Raw genomic sequence first — 27,661 nt, 5'->3', positions numbered from 1 at the left:
AGTCTGTCGCGGGCCTTAGTCGGAGAGAGCCTCGGCGAGGGTGAGTTCTTGCTCGTCGTGTTGCCGGCGTGTTCGCTCGCCGGGAATTAAGTCCTCCGAGACTGAATGCGGATGCCTCGTAAGTTTTGAAAGCACCTATACTTATAGCACCTATCATTACAATTCTAATTGTGTCGCACCGTTGTGGTGCGCGGTAACTCGATATTTGTCGTTATATTATTACTGTCATTTTCGTTACATAAAGGCGAGGCAAGTCGTTGTTTTTCACTCTCACGCACACACACACACACACAGACACACACTGCGTCTGCAGCGAGGAGAAAAAAATGCCCGCATGAAAACCGATATCGCTCTTCGATCGAGCGCACAGTCGGTTGCGAAAGGACGGCCGGCAATAACACGAAGAATTAAGATAGCAGAGGTACTGACTTCGGTGCGTGCTGGGGTTACCGATCAAGCGCCTAGCACCATTTGAAATCAGTACTACTCGTCTTAGAGTTGCAACGGACTTGGATCGGCACATCGGGAGCTGGTGCGGCTTTCAATAAATCAGACACAGAGATGGCAATTTAAGTGATACAGGAACGTTCGTTTTATTCGGGAGACTGGCGTCGCCCGCACTTTTAAACTCCGTACAACGGACATAACGCGCACATCATTGATTATACATGATAATCCGTTATCGCGACTCGTTAATCGTATATCGACTAATAACAAGTTACAGTATAAATCTAGCTCTATTTATCAGTTGTTTGCTTGAATCGTGCACGTTTCGGACGCGCAGATGCGTAGTATTGCAGACTTGCGAGAGGAACCAAAGCAATGATGACAACGAAAGTTAAAATGTAAAGGTCGCCGCGTACAACGATATACGGAACAGCGTGCATGATGATCGTGGAAATTCGCTGACTAAAATAATACAATAAAAATAACCGCAATCTATGATGTAATAAAATAAAATATAATATAATATAATATAATATAATATTAATAATACGCCTAGGATGATGATAAAATTAATTAATCGTAACAGGATCCGAATAAATAAACTAAGTATACGGCTGCAGCAGCGTCGTATAATCTACTGCGGTGGTGCGTAGGTGCGTCGCCGCGAAGAGAAATATCTATTTACACAAAGTATCGTCGAGATAGAGTGAGAGAGCGTCGACGTCCCGCAGCCTCGTCTCGCGACGGAGCACATAATAACGTAGCGTAGCATCGCACATATACAATATATAAAAGGAAGAGTAGGAGAGCGATGAGCGAGGAGATGAGCTGCGCAGCTGAGACGCGAGTGATGTGGTAGACGTGGTAGATGTGGCAGACGAGTAGAGGGAAGACGAAGATCGGCAAAGTTATGTCGAGTCCTTGCTTCGACTGGTCGCCTGCAACCTCGTCCATGTCTCGCCCAGAGCCTTGGCGAAGTGGTCGTCCACTGCGGAAACAGAGAGTAAGCGAGGCTGAGTTATGCGGGCGCGGATGCGAGCGTAACTGAATATAGGCATGCGGGGGCTCAGTTTTGTAACCGTAGACTTTTTTACTTTTTTCCTCCCGCACGCACTATTGTCATTGTCATCATTATACTAACCACTGAGGCCGGTCTCCTTGTCGGTCGTGGCGGCGTTGAAGACGGCCGCGTAGTCCTTCAGTCCCAGGGAGCGCTTGAAGTGCTCGTCTATCGCGGGGTCGCTGGCCACCCCGGCTTGCCTCATCCCCGTGCGCTGGCCTCGCGTCGCCGCCGAGGGCGTCACGCTCGCCGTTGGCGTCACTGCCGTGTCCTCCGTCGTTGCTCCTGCGCGAGGTGCCGAGAATAAGCGTTATTCGAACTATATATGCTTAAAGTAATCGCATCGACAGCTTAACTTGATCTTGATCAGATATGACTCACCAGTGAGAAACTCGGCGTGATTCTCGGGCGAATCAAGTCCAGGCTGGGCCGCGGCGGTCGTGGGCACGATGACGCTGGGCCGACTGTGTACGCGAGCCGCCGACATGTCCAAGGCCTCGCTCTGGATAGGGTCGCGCCTGCGCTCCTTGCGCCAGGCACTGCTCGGCTTGCGGTGAAGACTCGTTGCCTTCGGCCTTTCTTCTGCTAAAGTCAGAAAGAAAAATGAGTTATGCGCATTAGACTCGCGAGCCCGGTACATAATATAGATTTTTCAGGAAAAAAAAGCGCGGAGAAAACGAATCTCACAGAGCCGCCGCGTCGCCCGCCAGCCTTTTTCGCGCGAAACGCTCATGAATAAGTCATGCCTCTCGCGCTTTTTGCCGGACGCGCACCTATCTATGCGCGCATTGACAGCGAGTTCGAAATTTCGATAAATTCACCTTTTCCGGATAATTGGATTACGGTCTGGCGTAATACACGTACTTGGCAGATTATACAACAACTTCCGGAAATCCGTCGGCTCATCCAGTCGGTATAGATAATTCGTCTGTCGGCGAATTAGCGCGAAATTTCAAGATATTCAAGTATGCGAGTTTATAGCGAGAAAGAAAAAACGAGAGCTATTCCGAAAGGCGAGATAAGCCGCCGACCTTTCAAGTATTTACGTCTGAATCGATGTTTTTTTCAGCATTGTTTCCCCATATTATAGAGAGCCGGATAAGGCACGATTGAGCGCGAAGAATTCTTCGAGGAATGCGACGAAGCGCGCGCAATCATCAATTAGAAGAACGGCCGGGCGATGAGCTAATCAAATGCGTATATTCATTATTCATGCGCGTCGATGATGAAATAGGGGACGATCGAAAACAAACTTGAGCTTCCAGGGTGCGATGGAAAACCAGTCCAGTTCCCTGCAGGACTCGCTGTGTATATAGGTATACGCGCCGCACGGGTATAGGTGAGCGTGCAGCAGAGAGCCGGGCGCACAGGAAGTGCGTAATAGCCGTGAGAGGCAAACAGGTTTTCGGAGACTGAGCGTGAGCGGAACCGGCGAACGATGAATGGACCGATGGATAATGCCGATAGGGAGGGAGGATGCGCTCTCGATTTTTGCTTCACCCTATTTTCGAAAAGCCATTTCTCAGCTTCAATGCTATTGGAAATCGGCCTAGAACGCGGGAAAAAAGCCTCGCCGGTGCAGGACAGTACATAATGTAATGTCGCGTTTTCACTCGTAATCAAGGCCGCGCGCGCGCGCGCGCGCATGGGAGAGAAGATCGTATCTCGAGTGCGATGATAAAATCGTAACAAATAACACGTCGCGGCCAACTATCGACCTCGGCATCGGACACATGCGAGTGCGAAATTCTGGGAAGTTGATATTGATAAAATCGCTCGGCCAAGGTGAAGACGCTTCGGCGCGAAGAAGAAAGTGCGCGACGCCGGCGCTCAGCCCACGCGCTCAGCGCCGTAGCTGCTGCACTGGAGTGTATATATATATATATATATATATATATATATATATATATACCTCTGAGGTAGGACGGCTTGAGCCAGGGCTGCCAGAGGCCCGGTCGCCTCGACGAGATCTCCATGACGACATCCAACCGCTCGCTGCACTTCACTGCGCCTATGCGACCTATAGGATCGATCGGGGCTTCGAGCGCGAATCGAACGCGAAGCTATCGCGCACTGCACTGGACTCTCTCTCTCGTGGGGAGCTGGATTTTGAAGGAGGACTCGCGCGCGACTCGCCGCGACTTCATTCATCGCGCGCGCGGGGCCGTTCTCCTCTCCTCTCCTCTCCTCTCTCCCCACCCCCCAGAAGCGCGCGGCGTCTCTTTCTCTCTCCTCTTTCGCTTTCGATATTTTTCTCTATCCTGCACATCCCGATCGTTTCCGTCCGCGATCCTTTTCTTTTTGCGGCCGCGTCTCGCTCTCGACTCTCTCGATTAGAAAATTTCGATTGTCAGAGCTATTATTAATCCTGCATCCGGTCTCTCGTCTTCTCGATATGCGACCGATCTTTTATTTACTTTAATGGAAAAAAAAAAAAAAAAACCGACATCCGATTCATTCATGCGCGGCGTTCCGGATAACATTCCCGTGCTGCCTTTTCCTCTCGCGATCTTCGTTTTGCGATTAATATAAGTATATTATGAGGATGATGCGAGCGAAGCTCCCTCCCCCCCCCTCTCTCTCTCTCTCTCTCACGCTCGCTCGCGCGCGCGGGTAGTAATCTTCTGAAATTTAGTACGCGCGGATTTTACATAAATTGCCGCTAATCTTCGCTTATGAAGAGATATTAAATTAAGAGATAAGCGTCGGGAGGATTTTTGCGGAGGAATGCAAAAAGCAGATAGCCACAGCGTGTTTGTCATTTTTCAGAGGCGTGTATAACGCTGCGGAATTTCATCTGCGAGCTGCATTGTGATTAATGTCGCGTCGATCAAAGCGCGCAGAGTCTCGGCTATTGCTGGAGTTACGAAAGCCATGTCCACACAGGTGAGTATCCCCGACTAGGAAACGAAAATGAACCGTCGCGATAAAGCATAACGTGAAACAATCGGAGGCCAAACAAAGCGCACGTATATTTGTATACGGAACGGATTGAGCCAATCGGTTTTCTAAGATGCGCGACTGCACTGCAGCGAGCTATGATAAAAGAGAGGAGTCGGGTGCACTTGTACGTAAACGAATCGTATACAAAGCACGTACGTGGAAAGCCCGACCGATTGTCCCTTACGCGGAAGGCGTTGACAAATTCGCTCGATATAGGAATTGAATAGAGCAGCTGCCTTACGAATCGTTACCAGGTTGCAGTGCGCGCGTGGAAGTATGCGCAATGATTATTTTGCGTTTCGAGAGCTATGAAATCTTGACAAAGACTATACTGCAGAATTTCAATTTCGAAATCCCGCAGTTTCCTACTCGATCGCGTTATCGTCCGAGCGTGCGGTCGCGTAGAAATCGCGCGTCGGTAATGTAGAGCTCGCGCTACGGGCTCGATAACTTATCGACCTAGCTGTTACTCATTTAGGCGGGAAATTTCAACTGCATTCCGATGGTTACAATCCACAAACGAGCCACGATAGTGGATTCGCAAAAAGAAAGCCTTCTTCGCTCCCCCAAGATCATCCTCAAGAGACTCGGACTCCTGAACGCCCAGAAAGCGTAGATAAATCGCGGACTTGTATACTCGCGTCCGCTCGATCTCTCTCTCACTGGCGCGCACGCGCTCGCGGTATTCGGAACAGGTTTGACCCTCGACATACCATGGCTCCGCGCTCTCGCTATACTCTTTCTCGAACACGTAACGTCCGCGCAGCTCCGACTTCACCAATCACCTTTGTATACCCCCATACGCAGACGCAATATACCTGTATGTACGATCGAAGCGGACATCGGAATACGAAGACGCGCGCACAATGTCGAGCATTGTGGCGCGCGTAAAAGAGAGAGAGAGAGAGAGAGGAGAGGATGACTTCAGACGACAGGATCGAGCGCGCGCGGCGTCGACCCATTTCTTTATGCTCTCGCGCGCAGCCGGAGCTCGGAATTCCGAGCCGTGGAATCCTTCTCGCGGCCGGTTCTGTGTGTGTGTGTGTGTGTGCGCGCGCGCTTGAAAGAAATGTTCGAGCTCCGAGGGCGCGCGAGTATAATGTATTTATACACGCGCGCGTATATCGTTGTGGAGAGGCGCTTTTATTATTGTCGTGCGCGTGGAATTCGCTCTCGACGGGGGGGTGGAATTCGAAGGAGGCGCTGATTTATGCGGCACGATCGCTTCGTACATCATCGCGCGGACCCTAGATTACGAGGTTTGTTTATATAGTGCGCGGCAACGTTGCGATGGATTTTGAAAAAATCGCCCGCGACTCGAACAGCGTGACATCATCGTGTTTACGCGCGAGCTTCCCGCCGCCGCATCTCAAGGACTTGCCGTGCGCGAGCAGCCGTGTAGTGTGCAGCTCTCGCGCGTATGATGTATGAAGGGGGAAGAGAAAAATTGGATCGAGACTAGTCGATCTCGATCGCGGCCTTTCTTCTCACACGGATAGAAAGTGGATATTATTGTTTACGAGCAGTTTGGCCATTAGCAACTTTATCTGCAGCTCCGATAAGTCGGCCTCTTTACACATGTTTATATAATCGGGCATGCTATATACGTTTGTCGTCATCCCGATTCCACGGGAGCGCGCATTGAAAAGGAGGAATTCCCGGCGTAGCTCCTTCCGGCTCGGAAAACGCTACGGGCCGGAATGCCTCGATTTTCGGCCAAATGACGCGTGCTTGCATCTGCCGCTGCTGCTGGCGGCCTTATGTTCAATGTTATAGTGTACGACACAGCGCGGAGGGAGATTGGGATCTTTTCGGTTTACGGCTGCTGTCCGTCTGCGTACTTAATATGTACTGTGGAAGGATGACGCTTTGTTTTCGGCTGCACGTGTGTATTTAAAACTTTCGGAACGAGAATTGAACGTCGATTATTTATAAGATTTGTAGGTACTCAATCTAGAAGCAATTGCGTTGGCCTGCTCGTTTCAGTGATCGAAAATATAAATCGATCGGTGCTGCGATCAGCATTGAAACCCCGCGCGCCCCTATATACATATTTCGCGCCGGGAATGGAATTTCGCACGTCGCGCGATGGAAATAGAATTCTACAGTCGCGGCTGCAAATTTCCCGAAAGACGCGCTTAAGCACTAGCGCACGTAGCTGCAGCTATATAGACGTTATACACGCGAGAGCTGGCGACTCTCTCGAAGGATTCTAAAATCAAAGCTGCGCGCGCACTGCGAGCGAGCGCGTTATCTAATCGGGCGTGAAATCGCGTCGGTTCATCGGAATGTGGGCGCGATTCGTGAGCAGAGTAGAGAATCGTTTTCGCCATCCTGCGCTCTATTATACTATTTTCGAACCCCGAGCTTTTCGCGTATGCTCTTCACTTCGCATACAGGCTACACAAGACGGGAAGTGGTCGCGTTAAGGTGGCGGCGCTTATCGCCTCAAGGTCAAGTTCGTAGTGTCGTAGCTACGTATATATAGCAGCAGCAAAACAAACTCGTTGTGTTTTCAAAACAAGCGGCTAACGAAGTATTCGAGCCAGTTCAAAGTGCAAGGGCTCTGACGTGTTTTACGATAAATGCGATACTCCAGAATATAAATGTGTAACGCAACGCGCGCGAGAAGAGCCTCCGCTTCTTTTTGTTGTTTTTTTTCGCTTGGCGAAGCAGCTGTCTGCAGTAGTGCGGGACGTTCGAAAGTCCGAAGCTATTGCTCTCTTTATACACTTCTTTTTCTCGCGGGGCAGCCGCCGGAACGCGGATACGCGACCTCTGAACCGCTTTATCGTTATATCGCGATCTGGCGAGAGGTTTCACGACGCAAACATCCCGATAGTTTGTATTTTCAGGTGAATTCGGCTGATTTTACGAACATCTGCACAGGAAAAAATGTGCCGTACATAATGTATAGGAGCATCGTGCAATTGCGAGCGCGGCTCGTCAGAAAAAACAAAGCAGTTTTCGACTGACCCTATAGAGACTCACGTGGCCTGCTATAAAGCTTCCCGCGCACGCTACAATAGCCTCTATACATTTCTAGCCGTGAAAATTTGAAATTCAAATAGGGGCTGCGTTACGTCATTAACGCGCATACCATAACGTCAGGCGCCGAGCTGCGTATACTCGGCGCAAGTACACGCGTTGTTGTCGAGTTCGATGCGCAACGATTCTGGTTTTTTTTTCTTTCTTCAGCATAGAGAAAGCCCGGCGTATTGTTCGGCGGAGCAGCGATTCCGTCACGGAGAAAGCCGGCGCCGCGAGGCTTTGTCGATTGAACTTTTTACCATAATCGAAACATCTCTCGCGAATGTGGGAGAAAGATAATAACGACAGACCTTGCACCATGGTGGCGGCCCTGGAGAGGACGTCGAGAGCGCTCTCGACCGCGGACATCCTCCTCCTACCGCTCGATCCTTTGCTTCCCCTCGACTGCTTTCTCGTTCTTCCGCTTCGCCTGCTGCTGCTGCTGCTGCTGCTTCAGACCCCGGAAGTCACACGTGCGTTGTTATTTTTCCTGAAACGAGGAGAGAGAGAGAAAGCTGATGTAGCGTTTTCGAATAATAATATTACTCAGCGAGGGTCTCGTTACGCGAGGGAGCGCGAGAACGAAAGCGAGCCCGGTAGCCCCCGCGGAGACAAGCATCTTGGCGCGAAAAAGTGGGCGAGAGGCTCGATTATATTGGCTGCAGCGCAGGAGCTTCGAAATCTAATGCGGCACCAGCACGCAGACTTATTTCCATACAGTCGACGTGTGTCAGGATACAGAGCGAATCTACGCGCGATATAGTATCTTACTTACTTCGAGCTCGCGGCGGCGGCGGCAAATAAGAGTAAAACGGGGATTAAAAAAACGTGACATTGTCTGTGGAATGCGGACCCCTCACCCGCGCGCTCGCGCTCTCTCGACTCTCTCGCGTTCCCTTCTCCTTCTCGCTCGCCTTTACACTCGCGGCATGGCGCAGAGCTCCTACTTCTTCGATCTCGCGCCGCGAGTGTATAGTACGCCCGTCGCGTGTACAGCCGCTGGAGGTGGATTTTCCGTGTGGGAGGAAGGATGATGCTTTTTCGGACGATGGAATGCGAGAGCTCCTGTTCTGCGCTGCTCGAATGGAGAGCCCGCCGCTTTACGCGATTTTCCATAACGTCATCGGGTTGCTTCGCTCCAGTTCGAAAAATTTGATTCTTTGAATTCGCTCCCGGTATCAGGAATTCAAGGATACTTATGTACGAGTCACTTGCGAAAAGATGCAGTTTCCAAACGCTCGGGCCGCCGCTCCGTGTAATTATAACGCTCTCCCTCCAAGCCAAGCCGCTAAGGAAAAACACAGCTTCGATATTATTCACGGCATGATTTTTCGGAATTTTTCCAGCTAACGTCCCGATTAACAAAGTCTCGCTCATTGTCGTGGCGTTGCACAAGCGTTTATTTTCCATCTTCTTCAATTTCGACGCGGGAATGCCGCCGCCGGGAATTTCCTCGAGGTCACAAATCCGAGGAGACTTTTTTACCATCTATGAATCTCTGCGCGCGCAACGCGATCGCAATATGCAGCGATTTGGATTAGCAACGAAATTCTGAACAAGCCGTGCTTTTTATCCCACGCGATTGCAATTGAGGCATCCGAGGAATGCAGCTGCCGTCGAGCGAGAGCGGGACGCTTTTTCGTGCAGGAATTCGGAGCGAGGAAAAAATTGTTTTCGTCGCCGCGTTCCAGATATCGCTCCGTTCTCAGCTGCAACGATCTCCGAGTGAAATTCACCCGCGAACGCCGCACGTAACTCTGCGCTTAAGCCTATAATAACGCATCGTTTTTTGATTATCGCCAAGCCGTTGTTTTTCGTTCGTCACGCGCGCATTCTAATGTAAACGTGTGTTTACATACACGAGGACTAATGATTCTCAAAGCGAAGGAATTTCATTAGCACTCGCTGGCTATTCTTTAATGTCTGCCTCTTGACGTCAGGAGAATCCTTGTATGGCTCCCGCGCGTCAAATCAATTGCTACACATTTGTCGCTCGGCTTTTTTTTTGCGACGACAGCTTGGATGTTTTTCGCCGGCGAAAACGCCTTCTATTTGGACTTTTCTCATGGTTAGACAAAAGTATTCCATAAGCCACACGCAAAGCAGAGCACAGATTTATCATCCACGACGGAAACTAGCCGCGGAAAATGCCCGAGAAAGTGAAAAAGTTCGGGCAGAGAAAGTGCGCGGCGTAAAAAGTAAACACTTGTAAATGAATCGCTCTTGCGGCGCATAAAAATTCAGGGCGATCCGCCTGTTTCCCGGGAAAATGACGTGAAAGTGTTTTTCGAGCTCTCGAGAGGAAGAAGCAAAATATGCGCACGAGGTGCGGAGAAGTCGCGATTTTCTAACGCGGACCCGACGTTTTATCGACGGCAGATAATCGAGAAAGCGAGGAAAAGCACACGTCGGGCCAAAAAACAGCGACGATTGTTACACGCTCGTTATAATCGATTTTGCGAAGTTGATGCGCCTGACAACTGAGATTATCATAACGCACTTTGAATTTCCCGCCGAAACCAAGACGCGGAAAATTCCAATTTCAAACAGTCAAGTTAACGAGCACATCGCTCCAGATTCTCGGCCGGCCGAAAGATTTACGAGACGCTTATAATATCGACTTCTGATTTTATCTCGACTTTTATTGCCAACAATTGTATCATCGTTGAGACGAAACTCAATAATCGTCGTTATTAATACCTATATCCGAAACTCGGCGCATCCGCAAATACATTTGAATATTTTAGCGCGAGCAAACGCTGTACGCTTCGGCTTTGAGAAACACGAGCCAACTTGTTGTGCATACAAACGCGCGATTATACTGCCAGAAAAAATAAGCTGCGAAAATTGAGGACAAACAATAATGTTTTTCCCCGAAGGAAAGCACTCAAAAGTGTCTCTCAGCGTATCGAGATTCACCGACAAAAAATGCCTGTCTATTTCCACGCGGACCGGCACAAAGAGACGGAACGTCGCATTATATCCCACGTTTCCTAAAAGACGGCAGACGTCACGAAAATACCAGACAGCTTGGGTGTACGCGCGTGAATTTCTCAGATATGACGAATGAAAAAGGAGCGAAAAGCTCGAAAAAATTCTCGCAGTATGAGTCGACGCCGCGCGGGACGGTCAAAACAAAACGACGCGTCCAATCCAGTCGCATTTTTCACGTGCCGAGCTCGTCGACCCCGAATTTTGAAATTTTTAATCGGCGCCTTGCGATTTCTCGGGTTTTGAACATTAAAGTGACTCACTGCTCAGCCATTTTTCTCAAAGCCCGGGCACTGGACATTCCCGCCGTTGCTCTATTATTGTTTAAACGCGGTGATAAAGTATTTCGTGAATCATGAGCCTGGAATCGAGAGCCTTGCGAGCTTTAAATAGACGCTTATCTTTCGAAGCAAAAATGCAAAATTGCGAACGTTACTTTATTCTACAACTAGCTACGTTCAATCTTTCAAAAGAATGTGACAGGCGCACACAAAAGCAATAACATCGGTTCGTTTCAAATCTGTCAGATACGAAAAGAAGTTCTCGCGAACGTGCGGCACTCTCGAGCAGCGTTTTTAAAATTCATTTTTATCAAGAAATTGCATGCCCGCATCACGAAATCGAATGCGTGCGGATAAAACAGGACCCTGCATTACTCTTGCAACGTCACAATTTAAAATCGCTACGACGATAAAAAAATCACGATTCAAAAAGCGCCACGAAAACCAGGAAGACGCAGCCACACACACACACACACACACGCACCTCTTATCTCGCAACACCTCGTACTCGTCATACACTGATAACTGTCGCCCTATCGCATGCCTATAACAATAAACAACCGGATACTCCTTCGGCATACGAAAATTATTTGCAAAAAACCGTCATCATCACCATCATCCTCGTGAGAGAGTTATCACGTCCGTCGTCGGCGCGAATCGATAGAGGAATGCGGCGCGGCGTGAAAAAAGGGGGTGGCGGGGAGAGAGAGAGAGAGAGAGAGAGAGAGAGCGCGCGCGCGGGCGGAGGAGAGTCGCGCATTCCTTTGCTCTCTCTCTCTCTCTTTCTCTCTTTCTGGCGGCGCTTTATTTATTTAGCCTTTTCGCGCTGCCTATCGATCCTCCGATATTACGTTTCGGAGCAGAAAACGTTACAATCGAGTCGCATACTCGAGGCGAATAACACAAGTAATGTCAGCGGACAGATAAGGCTCTCGCTCGCATTTTTCGTTTCGCACGCACGCGCTATTTGCCCGCATACCTTCCTTAGCACGTATACATGTATGTTTAGACAACGTCGTGTTCTCTCTTACCTCCGCGTGTATCCTCTGCCTGCTACAATGTAGGAATAAAACGTCGTTGCCTTGCCCCTGGCACTCGCGAAAGTTTCGCAACGAAAAATCGAAATAGAGATGAAGGAAACAACAACGGAATGTCTCCGTCTCTGTGTATTACGTATGCATATACGCGCGTCGCCGACAGCTGCAGACACGACGACGATCCAGCGAAGACTGGCGCGCGCTGTGTGTACGTTTTGACACTACACTGTACGGCCGCCGCTCTTCCCTACTCCTGTCGGCATCGAGTAGCGCGCGTTTTCTTCTCCGTCGCGCCGCCGCAGCTGCGTGCATTCTTTTCGCTCCCTCGACGGATGGAGAGAGGGAGAGAGAGAGAGAGAGAGAGAAACGGAGAAGTGTGCGTGCGAGTGTAGCGTGTATGGATTTTCCGTCTCGGTCGATCGCTGTCTTCGTCGTCGTGCCGAGACAGTCGCTTTAGACTGCGACTCCACTAGAGCTCTTGCGCTGACTCAAGTCTGCATTCCTTCGCAAATTTTCGTACACTCGTTTGCGTACATCATCCGCGTGCCGCACTTCTGCCTCAAGAATGATCTTGTCGGTTCATTCGTGCCTTAATGATGACAGAATTCGCTGCAATAGGAACAGTTGGCTCCGTTGCTACGAAATGCTCGACACAAGATCGGTCGGTGGAGGAGCAGCATAAGAGAGCAGAGAGAGATGGAGCGGCGCACTGGTATGCGCGGCATGGCATTCGTCGAGAGACGGCGGCGTTTACGCGCTCTCTGCTGGCAAAACCGCGTACACTCTTGATGAAACGCGAGTAGACTGCTGCTGCTGCTACTACGAGAGAAATGTTGTTGAAATTACAATTACGTGAGAGGAAATAGATGTATGTAGAAGATAGGACGAGTTGTAAAAAAGAGTGACGGTGATAAAGAGACTCGAAATATACTGATTTTAGTAGGCAAATATATTTCAGATATAGACATTTACTGAGACGTCGTACGCTCATTTAACATCCAACGCACACGATGATGATTATGTTGATAAAGCAACATAAATACGGTTTGCAGGTCACGATAAGTATGTAAATGCTCGATAGATTAGAGCGCGGACAGGACAGTCAAACGTAGAAACAACATGTAGTAAAAGACGAGGATATAAAAAGATGCGTCCATATGATCCAACAAATTCGATTGCCATCAAGAAATATATATGTATAGGTATATAATAACGCTTTGCCCTGCTACGTAAAGTAAACGCTTTACATGATTTATAAAAATACAAAAGAGTCTGCGCATTCTCCATGACCGTTGCAATACTGTTCGATTATCGGAAAAGAATTACCTCCTTTTCACAAGAATAAACCATAAAATTATTTCTTTGAATTCCCGTACTCGCTTTCCATTATTCTGTCTCGAATAGCAATAATCGGACGGTCTAATCTTCGTCCTCGTCACTTGTATCCAGAGCGTAGCAGAGCTGGAATAAATTGAAGGAATTTAATTACTGCACGCGTGTTTACTTTAATTCACTGAGAGTAATTACCTCATCTAAATCAGGCCTTTTAAGAAGATCCTCCAAGCCGGCCAGTCTCTCAAGATAGTTCGGCTGGTTGCAAGCGTCGAGCACAAAATCGGCACCTCGAGCCCGATACTCGTTAATTACAGGCAGGGAGCAGGCTGTGCACGACGGGAAACGGTGGGTTATGGTTAGTCGCGTCTCGTGGCTCCAGAGAGAACCGCGAACCGTATGTGGTACGCCGCCTAGAAGTCCCATCATGCCACTGCTTTCCCTGCTTGAGCGTCCCTGCTCTTTTCCGTCATCCATCAGAGCTCGAGCTTCGGCTCTGAAAATAATCGGAAGAGATGACTATACCAAGAACTAGAATGAACAGATTTACAAGTGTTGGAGGCTTACTTATCCGGATGCTGCGTCAAAGCAACCAAAAGTTCAACAGCTAGTCCAGCAGCAATGTAAGACAATCCCGGTCTGCTAACCGTGCACTGCTGATCCAATGTGCGATCCACTTGTGACTAGAATAATTAGTTGTAACGTTTAATTTGGAAATCACATGCATTATTTTCGCGTTACAGTATTTGTATCGAATCAACCAACATTTCCAGGCTGTGTGACATCGTTGCAGAAGTAACAGCCAAGGTCTTTTCCACCAGGATTCTGTACAGTGAGATCTGGCGACGCAGCAGAGCCGCAGTCGATCCGGGTACCGTGACGTTGGACAGTGTAAGAGTCGAATCCCAAGGCCGCATTAATAGCCATTTTGCCGTAGGCTGCGCACATAACGGTGGGCAACCAGCGGGCCTCGCGCGAATCCAGCAGCAGAAACACGACGTCGTGGCGCGAGTAGAGATCCTCTAGCTTTGCCAAAGCCTGCTTTGTAGATTCTAGCATGCTCTGACCTACCACATGCCCTGGCATCGGAATCTGCAACACGACACCCTGTGCATTCTGAAAAAATTGACAGCAAATATTTCAGTTAAATATTCAATACAGATGAACGAGATTACGTTTTTACGAAGTCGTGGACATTACTAGGTTTGGATGGATTTTTAAAAGAGCATTTTTTGCAGCTTCAGCTTTGGGTCTGCGATTCACAGCGTCTTCGTGCGTATACAGGTTTTGCCGAACCGTGTTGCTCGGCGAGACTACCGAGTTGTCGACGAAAGTTATCGTGTGTACGCCCCAGCCGAGTAGTACTCTTGCAACGGAACACCCCAGTGTCCCCGCTCCTAATAAAAGGCATCTCATACCACTAATATAATCTAGATCTAGTTCAGGTACCAGTCTCCATTTCATCAGCTTCAAATTTAAACTTATAGCCCTGTCTGACAATCTGGAAAAAAGTATTGCACTAGTATTTAGAATAAACGCTCTATTATAGTATCGTATGAATCAAAATTATTAAAAAGTGACATACTTCACTGGGTCCATTGTCTCTGATAAATCGGCAATATTTGGTCCCATCTTACCACGAGCATTAGACTCCCAGCCTACTAAATTTCCGCCTAATAACGACTCATTTAATACTTCTCTATTTTCTTGTTCTTTGGTTCTTATAGTGTATACTACTGAATTTGTGATGTTATGTCCTCTAACTGAAATGAATTTCATCCACTTCTCAAAGCACACATTTGGACATTGAAGAAATAACAAGCACAAAAGGTTCCTCAGTGGCCAGCCTGGGCATGTGTGCGAACATGGATCATAGAAGGCAAAATAAATATTTGCCTCATTCTGTAAGAAAAAAAAATAACAGACTGTGTAAAAAGCATTTAAAGGAAAACATAGCGCTTCTAGCTTGAATAAATTACCTCTTTATCACTTGAGTTTCCGATAGCTATACCTCGAGCTAGACTAACAATTTCCAAAGTCTTGGATTCCTTTGAAATAATCACAGAAAAGAAACTCCTAGATTTGGCATTTAACTTTCTGAAGCCTTCTTCGAAACTTTGTACTTGATCAGCAGTGAATTCTTCTCTGATAAACACTTGCTGCTTGGCGTAATGCATTTCAGGCAAATTGAAAGGAGTCGGATGAGCAGCCCAGTAGTGAAATCTATACTTCTTAAGATCCGAATAGCAGAGTAAAAGAAAAGTCATCAGTCGCCATGGCTCTTTAACTGCAGTCTCGGTTTTCAGTAGGTCAAGCAGTTCCTTGCCAAGTGTGTTAATGAAAGTTTCCGGATTGGTTTGCCTGAACGTTTCAAACGTATTGGTGTTGATCATATAACCAGCACATGGAACCGCAGAGTTATGCGACGTCATTTCTAGATCCCTGAAGCGCGTAAGATATATTAAGATAAGAAAATACACAAAAGATATCACTTGCAGTCTTGATTGCTTTATGTATCGAAGCTCTATATACTCACTCGTTGAATGACGTGTAGTCCAGAAATAAAGGTCTTCCTCCTTTCTCTTCTGGCCCAAGACTGTAGCTGCCCCATAGCGGAATCTTTATTTTGTCTTCCAATTTAAACTTGTCAATTTTTAGTTCAGCAAATTTGGCCCAGAAACTCGACTCTGGAGTGCATCTAAGCTTGGCGAATTTGACAACATTATCTGACATTTCGGCTCGTTTCTGCTGCTTTCGGTCCTCGTTTTGTCACAGCTAAAACTGAAAAATCACTGATTCGATTCGTTGAGCAAACGAGTAAGACAATAAGTATTTACAAAGAATCTAAACAGAGAGAGAGAGAGTTGGCTCTTTAAATATATAACCTAAAAAACACGTAAACTTGAAAATTCCTGTAGGCATCAGCCTGTTGCGGACAAAGTATTGATTTCAATTACTCACGATGTGCTCGATGTACAAATATCAGGTCTTTCCACGAGGCAAAAACATAAATAACGCTACAATATACTGCAGGAGACGAAATGATAACGCCAAGCCTCTTTTACTTTGCGTTTGCGAAACGCATTAACACAATAAAGTCGACATGACAAAACGCGCAAACATACTTAAGTGCGTGTGTGTACTGTAAGTGCAGCGTCGCTGGCCGCTGCGGGACAGGCAAATGCACTTTGCTTGAACGGACGCAGCTGACGAACAGCGGCTAGCGCAGAGCATAAACATTGTTATCCGGAGTCCATGTAAATTCCATAATCCGGTACGTGGAATAGGAACGATATCTCGAACTCTAGAACGCGCCGCGGTATTCAAATTGGCGATGACCAATATTGAATTCGTTATCGGATGATTGGATTAGAACAATTATAATATTGCGCAACATTCGTTGGAAAAAGGGATTGCTTGCTCAAGTGAAAGCTAACAGAAGAACATCTCAAGTAGAAGCTGATGAATCACCTAAGAAGGAGAAGACCATAGTCTCGGACCGGGACTATCATCCGGGGGGACAGCGGCTCGGTAACATCTGGCCGACATCGGCACCGTAATCGAGCATCAGCCTCAGGGTCGAGCACTTGTCAACGTCTGATCCGAACGCCGTGAGAGCGTACACTAGAGGCGGAGAAGGAAAAAACAGATGGACGAGTCCATGTGCTCCTGCAGCTCTTTCGCTTGAAGTAGGATCTGATGCATCATGGGGTCTGGTCTGGCTCTGCCTGGCGAGTCATCTCGTTATTTTTCTTGCTCCAGCCGAGTCGGAAACATCAATAATCGATCAACAACTAGATCGCTCCGCGATCCAGAAGCTCTTTGATATCTACGTAGCTGCAGTGCGGATTCGGACAGCCAGATGAAGGGGAGTTTCGCCCTTTGCGTTAACGACGATGACGTCCCTAGTTCTATCCAAACACTCGTCCAACTTGTAAACTTTCATCATTCTACTGAGATGCGCGTCTATGCCGCTCACTGCGAGCCAGTGGCAGTGCGCTGTTCCCGTCTCGCGCTGACCTGGCTTCGGCATCGGCGCCGCGTTCCAGGAGCGACTCGATCAGCTCGTAAGAGCATCTCCTGTTTTAATTGGAGAGCCAAGTGAAGCGGGCTGTCGCCAGTGGCGCCATACAGCTTGTGCAGCCAAGTGACCGAAGTCCGAAATCCGAATCCGCCACATTGCAGACGCGACTACTCTGCTATCCCGATCAGTAGGAGGTTGACGGGAGACTTAATTATCACACGTCTTCGAACTTCCTGATCCCAACTATTTACGATTAATTGTCGAATGTTTGTTGTCGCTCACTCGAGCTGTATGAAACAAAGAGCGAAGAGAACTTTTTCATATCTCACAGGTTTTGTGCGACTTATACTTCCGTTTCTTACGTTTTCCACTCTTTTAAAACACCATAAGTGCCTAACGGCTGCTGCTGCTGCAACTGAAAGCGTCGGAAAACCAGATGTAGAAAATGCAGCAGCCCTCCTCCCCCTCTATATAGAACCTCGTCGTCACTGTGTTCTATATTAATACGCATATCGAACTATGAGAAAAAATTCTTCTAAATTTAAATGATTCTCATGCATTTTAGATTTACCCCCACTACGAATTGAAAAAGAAAATCTTTATTTGAAAATAAAGAATAAGTGTAGTAAAGTAGTCTTATGTAATGAGATTTGCACTTTCGAAAATTCGTCCATAAGTATAGTTTTCTCAGATTTCTGTATAATGAAAATAACGTCAATTAATTCGTCATTTGAACCTACTGCGAACCGTTGAGCGGCCGTATTTCCGCTATATAGTAGGTAAGTAATAAGGCATGCGCCTCAAGATCCTCTTAACCAACTGAGCCTTGATTCACGAAGTGCTCTAAAAGATAAGTCAAATCTCGCGCTCTCGCGCACAGTGCCTCCTACAGTTCTCCGCAGGCACCGAAATAATATCAAATTTTAGCACCTATATATTTATATATATAAAAAAGAAGCCCTTTTCGCGTCTTCTGCTTTGCGCCTCCTGAGTCCTCCCACTCGGCCCTCGCGCGCAAATCTCATGCTCTCTCGCAATCGCACGTCAGTCCCGACGGCCGACACTCGCTCGCGCAGCCGCGAGCTGACGTCAGCGTGGCAATATGGCCGGTACGCGGCGCTATCTCTCTCTCTCTCTCTCTCTCTCTTTCTCTCTCGGCAGTCGCTGAGTCGCCCCCCAGTCTCTATCCGCACAGAGAAAGAGAGAGAGAGAGAGAGAGCAGTCGCCAGTCAGCAGAGCATCAGTAGCACAGGCCACAGCTAAGAGCTAAGCATCGAGAAGCGGCTAGAGTCCGCGGCTACGAGCTGGAGCGATGTCGGACTACCTCAAGTCGGCGTTCGGATACCTGAACGGGGCCGGCGGTGCTGCTGGCTCCGGTGGCAACGACTACGTCGGCCAGGTCATCGAGATCAGCGGCGTCAAGCTCCGCGTCAACCGACTCATCGCCGAGGGTACGCTACACGACACCCGTACCCTCCACCATAGGCCACTGCGATGCACCCGTCTCGTCCACATCTTTTCACGCTAACTTTCTCGCGCAGCTGGCCGCTCGCTGTGTAGGACGTGTCGATCCGGTTGCCCATGCGGTGACCTTCGGATCGCGCTTCTCTCTCCTCGCGGGCCGATTGATTTTCTCTCGCTGTGGCCTGCAGTGCTCTCTCCTCGCCAGCTGAATGTCAATGTTGCTGTTCGCGCGGATCGCGCCTTGCTTCGGCCTGCGGGAGGAGAGAGCCGAGTGGTGAAAACGTTCGGGGCCGAGCAGGTGCATGGCAGGTGCTGCTGGGGAACGTAAACACTGCGACTGGCATATGCCAATGTCATTTTGCTGTGCTGCGACTTTTTTTCGCGCGATTGATTGATGGAACGTCACGCTGACGCTCTCCTGATTGAGACGATTTTTCTTCTTTTTCTCGGCTCATTGCTTGCCAAGGTTTCTTTAATTTACAATTTCTGGAGATGATCAGAAGACTACTTTTTTGACTTTGAATTGCACTACCTACACCTAAACTTGCTTTGGTAGCACCTACACCTGCTTTACAGTGATGTAAATTTTCAAATGTTTATGAGGGATGTAATGCAATAAAGTTAATTGCTTATGTTAGGTTTCATCAGTTCAACAGTTCTTGTTTGAAAACAAATGCATTCAACTTTTTTACTCCATAAAGTTGCAGAATAATTGCATTAAAGCATTGCGACATAAATATCACTGACACATGAGCTCTTTCCGCCCACAAATCAAATATTTCAAAGCTCAAGTGTATTTCATTTGCTGCTTTGTATTTCTAATAACCTCTCTGGCTATGAGCGCTTTTAATCAATGATTCCGTTAAATGAAAGCACTGTAAGAAACTTTTCAAGTCTTGAATGTTGAAACTTGATGACATTAAAAATTTTTATATTTATAAGTCTGTTAATTGAATTATCATAATTATCATTGCATGTGTAATATATGTGAAAATTCTTTTTAAAGGTGGCTGGGCCTTGGTGTTTGGAGTCGAAGACGTATCTACAGGAAAGGAGTACGCTTTAAAGGTAATTTTCATAGCACATTATTTTTGGTCATATTTTCTTGTACATATACTTAGTCAGTATTACTATTTTTTAGCGTATGATAGCGGTTGATGAAGAAGCTAGAAAAACAATACTCCAGGAGATAGAAACTTTGAAATCCCTGACCAACCATCCAAATATTATACAATTTTTATGTGTGCAGCAAGTCAATAGGGAAGGAAGCAAAGGAACCGAGTATCTTTTAGTCACAGAGTTATGTGCAGGTGGAACTGTTGCTGATATTTTAAGAAGCATCCCTGCTAACTCACTCAGCGTAGCCCAAATATGCAGAATAGCTTACCAAGCGACAAAGGCTGTGCACCACATGCACAACCAGCAGCCACAGCCCTTCATCCATAGGGATATAAAATTGGAGAATTTTCTTGTTGGAAGTGATGGATTGATCAAATTGTGTGATTTTGGTAGCACCACAGTGCAACAAATTTTACCTGATACCTCTTGGAATGCCCAGAAGAGAGCACAACTGGAAGATCACATGGCAAAGTATACGACTCCCATGTACAGAGCCCCTGAAATGATGGATACCTGGAACAACGAACCCATTGGACCACCAGTCGATTGCTGGGCACTTGGCTGTATTCTTTATTCGTTAGTCACACTGCGACATCCTTTCCCAGAAGGTACCAATAGCACATTTCACTAGTTTTACTCAGAAAAATCATTTGTATGAAATTTCGAAGGCAATAACTATATAACTTATATTTCAGGAAACAAATTAGCGATAGTAAATGGAAAGTATCCTCCTCTACCGGCCCACCCTCGTCTCGGCTGTTTTCATGAGATGATCAAAGGCTGCCTGCAAGTCTCACCGACGCAGCGACTAACGACCTCGGCACTTCTCGAGAGGTTGGCGGCCATCGCCGAGTCGAACGGCTTCGATCCGCGTGAGCCAGCAAAGGTCGAGGTCGCACCAGCAGCTGCTGTGGCACCTCCCAAACCACCACCGCCAACGAGACCAGCACCACCACCTCCCGCGACTGTCCCTGTCTCTGCTCATGGAGGAGGACCTCCTCCGAGGCCGTCACCACCAGTTGGAGCAGCTGGAGCACCACCACCAAGACCTGCTCCTGTTCATCCTCATCAAGGTCTACCTCATCAGAAACTGCCCGGTCATCAATCTTCAGGTAATTAACCTTATGGAATTTCGTTGAGAGTGTTCTGATAGATTATTTTAAAATAAGTTCAAAACAAACAAGGAATCGATTCGTTACACATAATTCTTGATTTACACGTTAAACAAAGCGATGCCAATACCGAATATAATGAATATGAACACAGAACAAGAATACAACGGAACAATTGGACAAGCAATACAATGATTTTGAATTAATTTCAGTTATAATTAAATAAGGATTTATTGTTGCCAGGTTTATTCAGTTCACTGAAGGGAGGTGCTGGTAGTCTCTTCCGTAACATCAAGGATACATCCTCGAAAGTAATGCAAACGGTACAGAATAGCATGGCCAGGACGGAGCTCGATGCGAGCTACTTGACGTCGCGCATCCTCGTAATGCCTTATCCAGCCGATGGTATCGAGTCGGCCTACCGAGCCAATCACGTCGAGGACGTGCGAGCCTTCCTCCAAGCACGTCATCCACCACCCACCAAAATACAGTTTTACAATCTGTCGCGCGGAAGGCCCAATGTCGTCAGACTGATAGGCCGACACATTGACTGCGCCTTCGCCTACGCCTCATCCGAGGCAAACGCCCCCCTGCTCTCAGCTATATATCAGATCTGTCAGGATATTTACCGGTATCTCGATGTCGACTTTCACCACGCCGTTGTATTATATTGTAATGTGAGTTGAAAGCGATAACGTCTGAGCAGGATGTGTCTATCGCGCGGGTGTTACGCTTTGGGAAATTTTCAGACTTGATACGATGTCAAAACTTATCAAATCTCAGTGCATTATATTATAGTTTATTGTTGTAAGAATCATCAATGATTTATAAAACCATCGAAATTCTTTTCAGGATGGTTTAAGGGCAAGTGCAGTGGTAGCCTGCGCCCTACTGTTGTATGCGGGAGTGCTAAAGAGCGCCGAGGAGGCGATTCATATGTTCACGACGAGACGTTGTCAGCCTCCGCAGTTGCAGCCTTCGGAGCTCCGGATAATCGAGTACATGGCCTCGCTCGTCAACGGACGACTGCCGCACATGAAACCTCTAGTCCTCAGGTCACTGCTCGTTCAGCCAGTGCCGCTCTTTACGAGAGCGAGGGATGGCTGCAGACCTTACGTTGAGATTTACAGTAACGGGGCTATGGTAATGTTCAATTTCGTATATTTTTTTATCTCTTGTTTAAATAATTTTTTTCGCGATTTATTATTAATACCTTATTGCCTCACTGGTGCATCCGTGATTGATAGCAAAAATTTTGAAATCTATTATAAAAATGATCCACCGAATGTTGGGACTGCCAATGGCGCTGCGATCGACTTGACACTGTCGCAGCTCCACTACAGGAAAAGTGTACTATTGTCGGTGCGGTAGATTAGCTCCATGCCTAGAGTAAACGCCTCTCGCGCGTAGCAGCTCGGTTCGAATCTCGGCCTTGACATTTTTCGTGTGACTTTTTTATTTAAATGAATTTGTATCGGAAGGGATTAGCAAACACTTTAACTGAAATTCGAATTCGCACGATGATGAAAATACTTGCGGAGGTCGGCGACTTACGGGTTACGCGATCGTACTGATTGCGTGCCTAGTCGATCCGTGAACTGCGCTGTCATAGTTACTCTGAGTGCGACACAATTTTTTCTTTTTTTTCCTTCATATTTAATGTTTTATGACTGCAGAGCTTAATTCGAATTTCCAGTGTGATGGGAATTGTTGCTCTGCTTAATTAATCGATACTTTGGGCGGTCACAATCGATGCTATTATGATAACGTTACAATATGAACAATGTGTCAAGCATTGTTATTAAAATTATTCAAACATCTAAAAATACCAGTTTTGTCAGATACTTTGTTGTAAACGCTATTGCGCCAATGTACATTGAAAGGGCAACGGATATTCGATCTATATTCAATAATACGACGAGTTTCATAATGCGCATTTATATATCTGAGCGTCGGCTATGTAGTATTTTTTCCGCATCGCGTATACGTTGAATATCTACTTCGCACAATATTACATGAATCGCTTATTCATTTATAAATAGAAAGCCTGCATGATATAAGTGTATTATTTGTCGAAACTTTCCAATAGTTTTCAATCTTTACACTGCAACGATTCGGATTTTTCTTTTTACAGGTCTTTTCGACAAAGCGCGCCGAGTACGAGGAGATGAAGCTTTACGGCATGATGGAGGGCAAAGTGTGCCTGATCCTGGGCGACGCGACGGTCCGAGGAGACATCACGATGGTCGTATATCACGCGCGCCAGCAACTAGGCAGAGTAATAGGCATCAAGATCGCAGCGCTGCATTTCCACACGGGCTACGTATCCCTCACCGACAGCTGTCTCGTTTTCGAGAAGAAGGACCTCGACGACACGCCCGAGATCGGGGGCATGTTCAAGGTCACGGTAAACGCGATGATTGGCGAGGACTCGGCCAAGTTCACGAGGGCGCCGGCGCCCTGGGAGGCCGAGGACGAGCACACCGGAAAACTGCAGCCGGATCCACTATTTGGCTCGACGCTCGAGATGGAAGAGACACTGGAGAACTTTAGGACTGTCAATGGCAGTGATGTTAGGGTAGGTGTATTTAGCGATTTTTCGGTTGATCGAGCTTTTTGTCTGGTCCGTTCGCACCATGATGATGATGATGATGATGATGATAATCGCTATGATTGGCGAGTTTTTCAATGGATGGCGCGATCGTTCTGATTGATGATGTCCTGCTGATCCGCGAACCGCCTAGTCATAGTTACTCTAAGTTTAAGTTTTCATTCAATTATTTGTTGTTGCGACAATGACGTTTATTTCAAAGCCTGACTCTTTTTGTTTGCTGAAGGAGAAAACTGATTCGTATAACATCATAGCAAATTTCAATTTCATTTCAATTTTCTACACCAATAGATTTACAGTTTAACAATGAAGGAACTCAGTTTCTCTATTTCATCTAAACTACGAAAATAAACTGTACCGCCAATAAACTTTCTCCTTCCCAGATTCCAAAGGAGACAATACCGGGTCCAGAAGCCGAGCCATTAGTCGACCAGAGCGGTACCAGTCCCTCGTTGTCCGACGAGCCGATCAGGCCACCTCGCAGGCCATCCGGTGAACCACCTCACATCGCGCCTACATCTCATCCCGAGCCATCGTTCGCCGAGGCGGATCTCCTAAATCTCGGCATGCCGAGCAGCAATACTCAAGCACCTTCGGCGAGTGCGAACCTTGATATCTTTGGCTCGAGCTCTAGTCAAGCCGAGGCGGCCTCGTCAGCCGGTAGTAATAATGATCTCCTGGGCGGCTTTGGAGCTTTTACCTCAGCTGCGCCGCCTTCCACTCCCATCGTCAACGAGCCCGCGACAAATGATTTGTTATTCGGACAGACGAACGGCAAACCCGGGGACATGGGTGACCTGCTGTTTGGTCAGAGTGGACAGTCGGCACCCAGGCCTACGCCCACAACCGATGATTTATTCGATCCATTTGGAAGCGCCGGCAAGGATAATTTCTTAGGTGATTACCATTTTTAATGCAAGGTAGATAAAAATTAGGTTCATTTGACGTTAAATTTAATACTGTAAGATCGTCGAGAATGCCAGAAAGAGCAGTCGGGTCGGCGGTCTTAAAATGAACAAAGAACGCTCGTAATAAGTGTGCGTTACAGCGCAATAACTCGCGCAGGTTTTACTCGCTCGAAAAAGCGATAAAAGTAGAGCCTATTGCTCAGTCAAATGGACCTTTGTCTGAAATATTGCCAATTGAAATTTCTCCCAAGTCGTAAATTCTGGGGAATATTGCTTCTTTTCCGTATACTGTAAACTAATCGTTTTTGTAGGTAATTGGACTCAGCCAAGCGCACAGGCGAAGACACCGAGCGGTGAGGAAGGTTTCCCGCGCAACTCTAGTGTGCCGAACTTTGCAGCTCAAAAGCAAGACCCGTTTGCGAATTTAGCCGGAGCCATGGGGGCCGGCTTGACGTCCAGTTGGAACGGCACGCCCAGAGAATCGAACACTCCGCAGTCTGCGAGTCCAGCGGCGGCAGGTACGTGCCGGTTCTTGTTGGACACTGATTGTCTAGCTATTTATTCGGAAGCTGAAAGTTAATTGAATAACGTGAATTGGAATTTCAGGTACGCCGGTGCACTCAAGTCCAAGGATGCACAAACCTGTGACACCGGTGAACGAAACGACGACTGGCTCATCAGTAGCTCAAGAAAAGACAGCAAAGTCAGGTGATGCATTCGAGGATCTGCTAGGTAGTCAGGGCTACAACTTCTTTAGCTCACGCAAGGCCGAGAAGGATAGTCCGAAGACGATAAACCAAATGAGAAAGGTCGAGGCCGCGAAGTCGATGGATCCAGACAAGATGAAGGTTACTGAATGGACAGAAGGCAAAAAGGGTAATCTCAGGGCGCTGCTCTGCTCCATGCACACGATACTTTGGGACGGTTGTAAATGGCAGAAGTGCGAGATGCACATGCTCGTCTCGGCAGCGGATGTCAAAAAATCGTACAGAAAGGCCTGCCTAGCCGTGCATCCAGACAAAGTAAGCATGCTGTTATTAAACACTTTCTCGAGATTGTTGCGCTTAGAGTCTATTGTAACGATAAATAAACAGGGAATGGGGTTATAAACTAAATTGCGCGGTAAATTATGTTGCGCCTAGTTAAGGGTTATATATTGAAAGTGCTGTTTGTATTTCAGCAAGCCGGAACGGAGAATGAAAATATGGCTAAACTAATATTCATGGAGCTGAACAATGCCTGGAGCACCTTTGAAAATGATGCATCACAGCAAAATTTGTTTAGCTAATTACCAGCAATCGTTACTTGTTCTAGAGTATCACGATTGATAATGCAATTATATAAATATATATAATGAAGATAGAAACAAAGAAGAAGTGTGTCCCGTCGAGGATCGTTTGTTGGCAGTCGCCGATCGATCAAATCGACATCATCGTCGCTGTGTCGTCGTGCTGCCTGCAAGATAAACGAAGAAACAAGATAAATCGAAAGAAGAAATTATCTCCTTTATCGCATTCCATTCAAATTGTGGTTACTAAAGTTATGTTTAAAGCTCTTAAATAGGAATATAGAAGAAAGAAAGAGCGATGCACGAGGAGAGTGCTGCTGATCGTTCCATGAAGAGGCTCTTAGCGGTTCATCTTACTACCTACTTTATAGGTACTAGAGTCTTAATGTGCAATCCATTTGAATAATTATCCGTTATTCCGACGCAACGAAAAAAATTAAACGACGGTTCTGAGGTTTTTTTCTCAATGCTTTCGTTGCAATGCACAGAGATTCTCTTGAGTTTTTTTTTCGTGAATCCCGTTCGCCATAAACTTTTACTTTAAAACTGAAATGGTCTCATTGATTAGAAATATAGACTGTGGCTTTATTTCGTTTTCTTCTAAAGTTTGGAATTCTAATATTCAGCCAACACGCATTTTTACAGACTCAAACTTTTTCAAAAACGGAACAGGCAAAATACATTCACAAGCAGTTATTAGTCGAAATCGGTGAGAAGGATATTTAGGTACTAGTTCGTCGGAATAACAGTCGTGCAATTACAGTTGTTAAATATCATATTATCGAAAAAAAAACAATGTGTCGGTAAAACAAGATTTTCAGACTTCTGCTAAATCTTTTTCTCTTCTCCAGTGGAGCCGTTGAGCTTATAAATAGTGTCCTCGCGCTTTAACAGAGTTATACATTAATGCGTAATATGTAAATAAGGCAGTGTAAATTATGACAGAATCCTAAAATATATATATGAGAATATTTTCTGTGCGAACGTTGCAAACAATGTGTACATTTGTTCCATGCTCGAGCATGTTCTTTATTCGCATTATTTTATCAATGATTAGTTTTTATCAACCATTTGTTTGTTATATATATATATTTCCCCACGTATAACATATCAATTATAATTTTAATTTGTACTCATTTTTATCGTAGACATATCCTGTTCATTCTCGATTATTATTATTTTATATACACTATAATACAATTATGATTTGACTGATCGTATACATACACTACGTATTCTTTTTGATTATCCTAACGGAACAAGAAGAGAACAAAATCAATAAACTTCCTCGTACATCAGAAAAGCGGAATCCTTTTTTAAAGCCCCCAGCATCGACGTCGTCGTCGCGTTTATTCATGCAAAGATATACGTCTTGAAACAATTTTTTTTTTAGAAAAAAAAAAATATTAACGCTTTTACTTTCAATCGCTGCAGAGCAGGCCAGAATCCTAATATCCAAGCGAGATGACTTCTAGATCCGGCCTTGCCTCAGAAAGATCCATCGCGAAACTCATCGCCTCTAGAGCCTAAGAAGAAGAAGATGACTACGACCAGCCGAAAAGTGATATAGACGCGGGGAGTCGCATCGATTTTTCCCATTCACTCACAGCTGCTGCTACTGCTCGAAAATTAAGCGCCTTTAGGCTAGCCCTGCAACGCGCTGGTATTATCGACGAAGAGAAAGAAAGAGACACGCCGCTGTTACTCCGCCTCTGCTCCCCTTTCTATCTCTCTCACTCGCGTTACTCCAACTCTTGCTCTCTGCTGGAAGTGCGCTTTCTTTTTTTTTTTTTTTTTAATCTTCTATCGCCGATTGCGAGATTTCGCTTCCTCCTACGGAGAAAACTTGGTAACGACGAAATTTCTAGCTTTTTATCAATCTGAATTCACGGGGAAAGGATATGATTTCTCATGACGTGTCATTTAAAAGAATGTTCGCAGATAGACAACGAGCAAGAAGCAAAAAGCATCAGCGTCGTCACAGGCGTACAACGCAGCGTAAAATACACACGTA

The 27,661-nt window shown here is 46.6% G+C and overlaps 3 protein-coding genes and 1 non-coding gene across 16 annotated transcripts; 2 read left to right on the top strand and 2 right to left on the bottom strand.

Moving 5' to 3' along the window:
• The first annotated feature begins 96 nt into the window (after positions 1-96).
• On the top strand, positions 97-26,873 carry LOC100123915 (cyclin-G-associated kinase). Of its 3 annotated transcripts, none has more exons than XM_031933778.2 (11): positions 97-118; positions 19,616-19,677; positions 19,751-20,336; positions 20,424-20,840; positions 21,084-21,517; positions 21,693-21,983; positions 22,975-23,418; positions 23,835-24,348; positions 24,671-24,877; positions 24,966-25,381; positions 25,540-26,873. In XM_031933778.2, exons 1-11 carry the CDS (start codon positions 106-108, stop codon positions 25,645-25,647), a joined length of 3,492 nt encoding a protein of 1,163 aa, XP_031789638.1. In that variant the 5' UTR covers positions 97-105; the 3' UTR covers positions 25,648-26,873. The 3 variants fall into 3 exon arrangements, with proteins under 3 accessions (XP_031789638.1, XP_001607688.1, XP_031789639.1); XM_001607638.6 differs by lacking the exon at positions 97-118 and adding an exon at positions 18,275-18,596 and having other exon boundaries at positions 25,540-26,867; XM_031933779.2 differs by lacking the exon at positions 97-118 and adding an exon at positions 18,897-18,918.
• On the top strand, positions 398-496 carry Mir29b (microRNA mir-29b). The gene has a single exon (NR_039000.1). It is a non-coding gene; the product is annotated as a microRNA mir-29b (primary transcript).
• LOC100679974 (transcription cofactor vestigial-like protein 4) lies at positions 565-12,647 on the bottom strand. Of its 6 annotated transcripts, XM_032600397.1 has the most exons (6): positions 11,366-11,413; positions 11,237-11,285; positions 7,792-7,970; positions 1,889-2,092; positions 1,589-1,792; positions 565-1,435 (listed from the first exon to the last, which is right to left on the bottom strand). In XM_032600397.1, the coding sequence occupies exons 3-6, from the start codon at positions 7,847-7,849 to the stop codon at positions 1,356-1,358; spliced, it is 546 nt and encodes a 181-aa protein (XP_032456288.1). In that variant the 5' UTR covers positions 7,850-7,970; positions 11,237-11,285; positions 11,366-11,413; the 3' UTR covers positions 565-1,355. The 6 variants fall into 6 exon arrangements, with proteins under 6 accessions (XP_032456288.1, XP_031776595.1, XP_031776596.1 ...); XM_031920735.2 differs by lacking the exons at positions 11,237-11,285; positions 11,366-11,413 and adding an exon at positions 11,784-12,647; XM_031920736.2 differs by lacking the exons at positions 11,237-11,285; positions 11,366-11,413 and adding an exon at positions 11,784-12,074 and having other exon boundaries at positions 1,889-2,089.
• On the bottom strand, positions 12,718-17,171 carry LOC100123917 (ubiquitin-like modifier-activating enzyme ATG7). Of its 6 annotated transcripts, none has more exons than XM_031933786.2 (9): positions 16,593-17,171; positions 15,658-15,902; positions 15,101-15,563; positions 14,707-15,023; positions 14,322-14,622; positions 13,887-14,237; positions 13,689-13,804; positions 13,317-13,617; positions 12,718-13,250 (listed from the first exon to the last, which is right to left on the bottom strand). In XM_031933786.2, exons 2-9 carry the CDS (start codon positions 15,852-15,854, stop codon positions 13,209-13,211), a joined length of 2,088 nt encoding a protein of 695 aa, XP_031789646.1. In that variant the 5' UTR covers positions 15,855-15,902; positions 16,593-17,171; the 3' UTR covers positions 12,718-13,208. The 6 variants fall into 6 exon arrangements, with proteins under 6 accessions (XP_031789646.1, XP_032456225.1, XP_031789645.1 ...); XM_032600334.1 differs by lacking the exon at positions 16,593-17,171 and adding an exon at positions 16,247-16,357 and having other exon boundaries at positions 15,658-15,913; XM_031933785.2 differs by lacking the exon at positions 16,593-17,171 and adding an exon at positions 16,247-16,357.
• Positions 26,874-27,661: the final 788 nt, after the last annotated feature.

The sequence above is a fragment of the Nasonia vitripennis genome, chromosome 1, assembly GCF_009193385.2.
Source record: "Nasonia vitripennis strain AsymCx chromosome 1, Nvit_psr_1.1, whole genome shotgun sequence".
Lineage (NCBI taxonomy): Eukaryota > Metazoa > Arthropoda > Insecta > Hymenoptera > Pteromalidae > Nasonia > Nasonia vitripennis.
The sequence above is the reverse complement of the archived record's forward strand: the minus strand, read 5'-3'. Positions and strand labels throughout refer to the sequence as shown.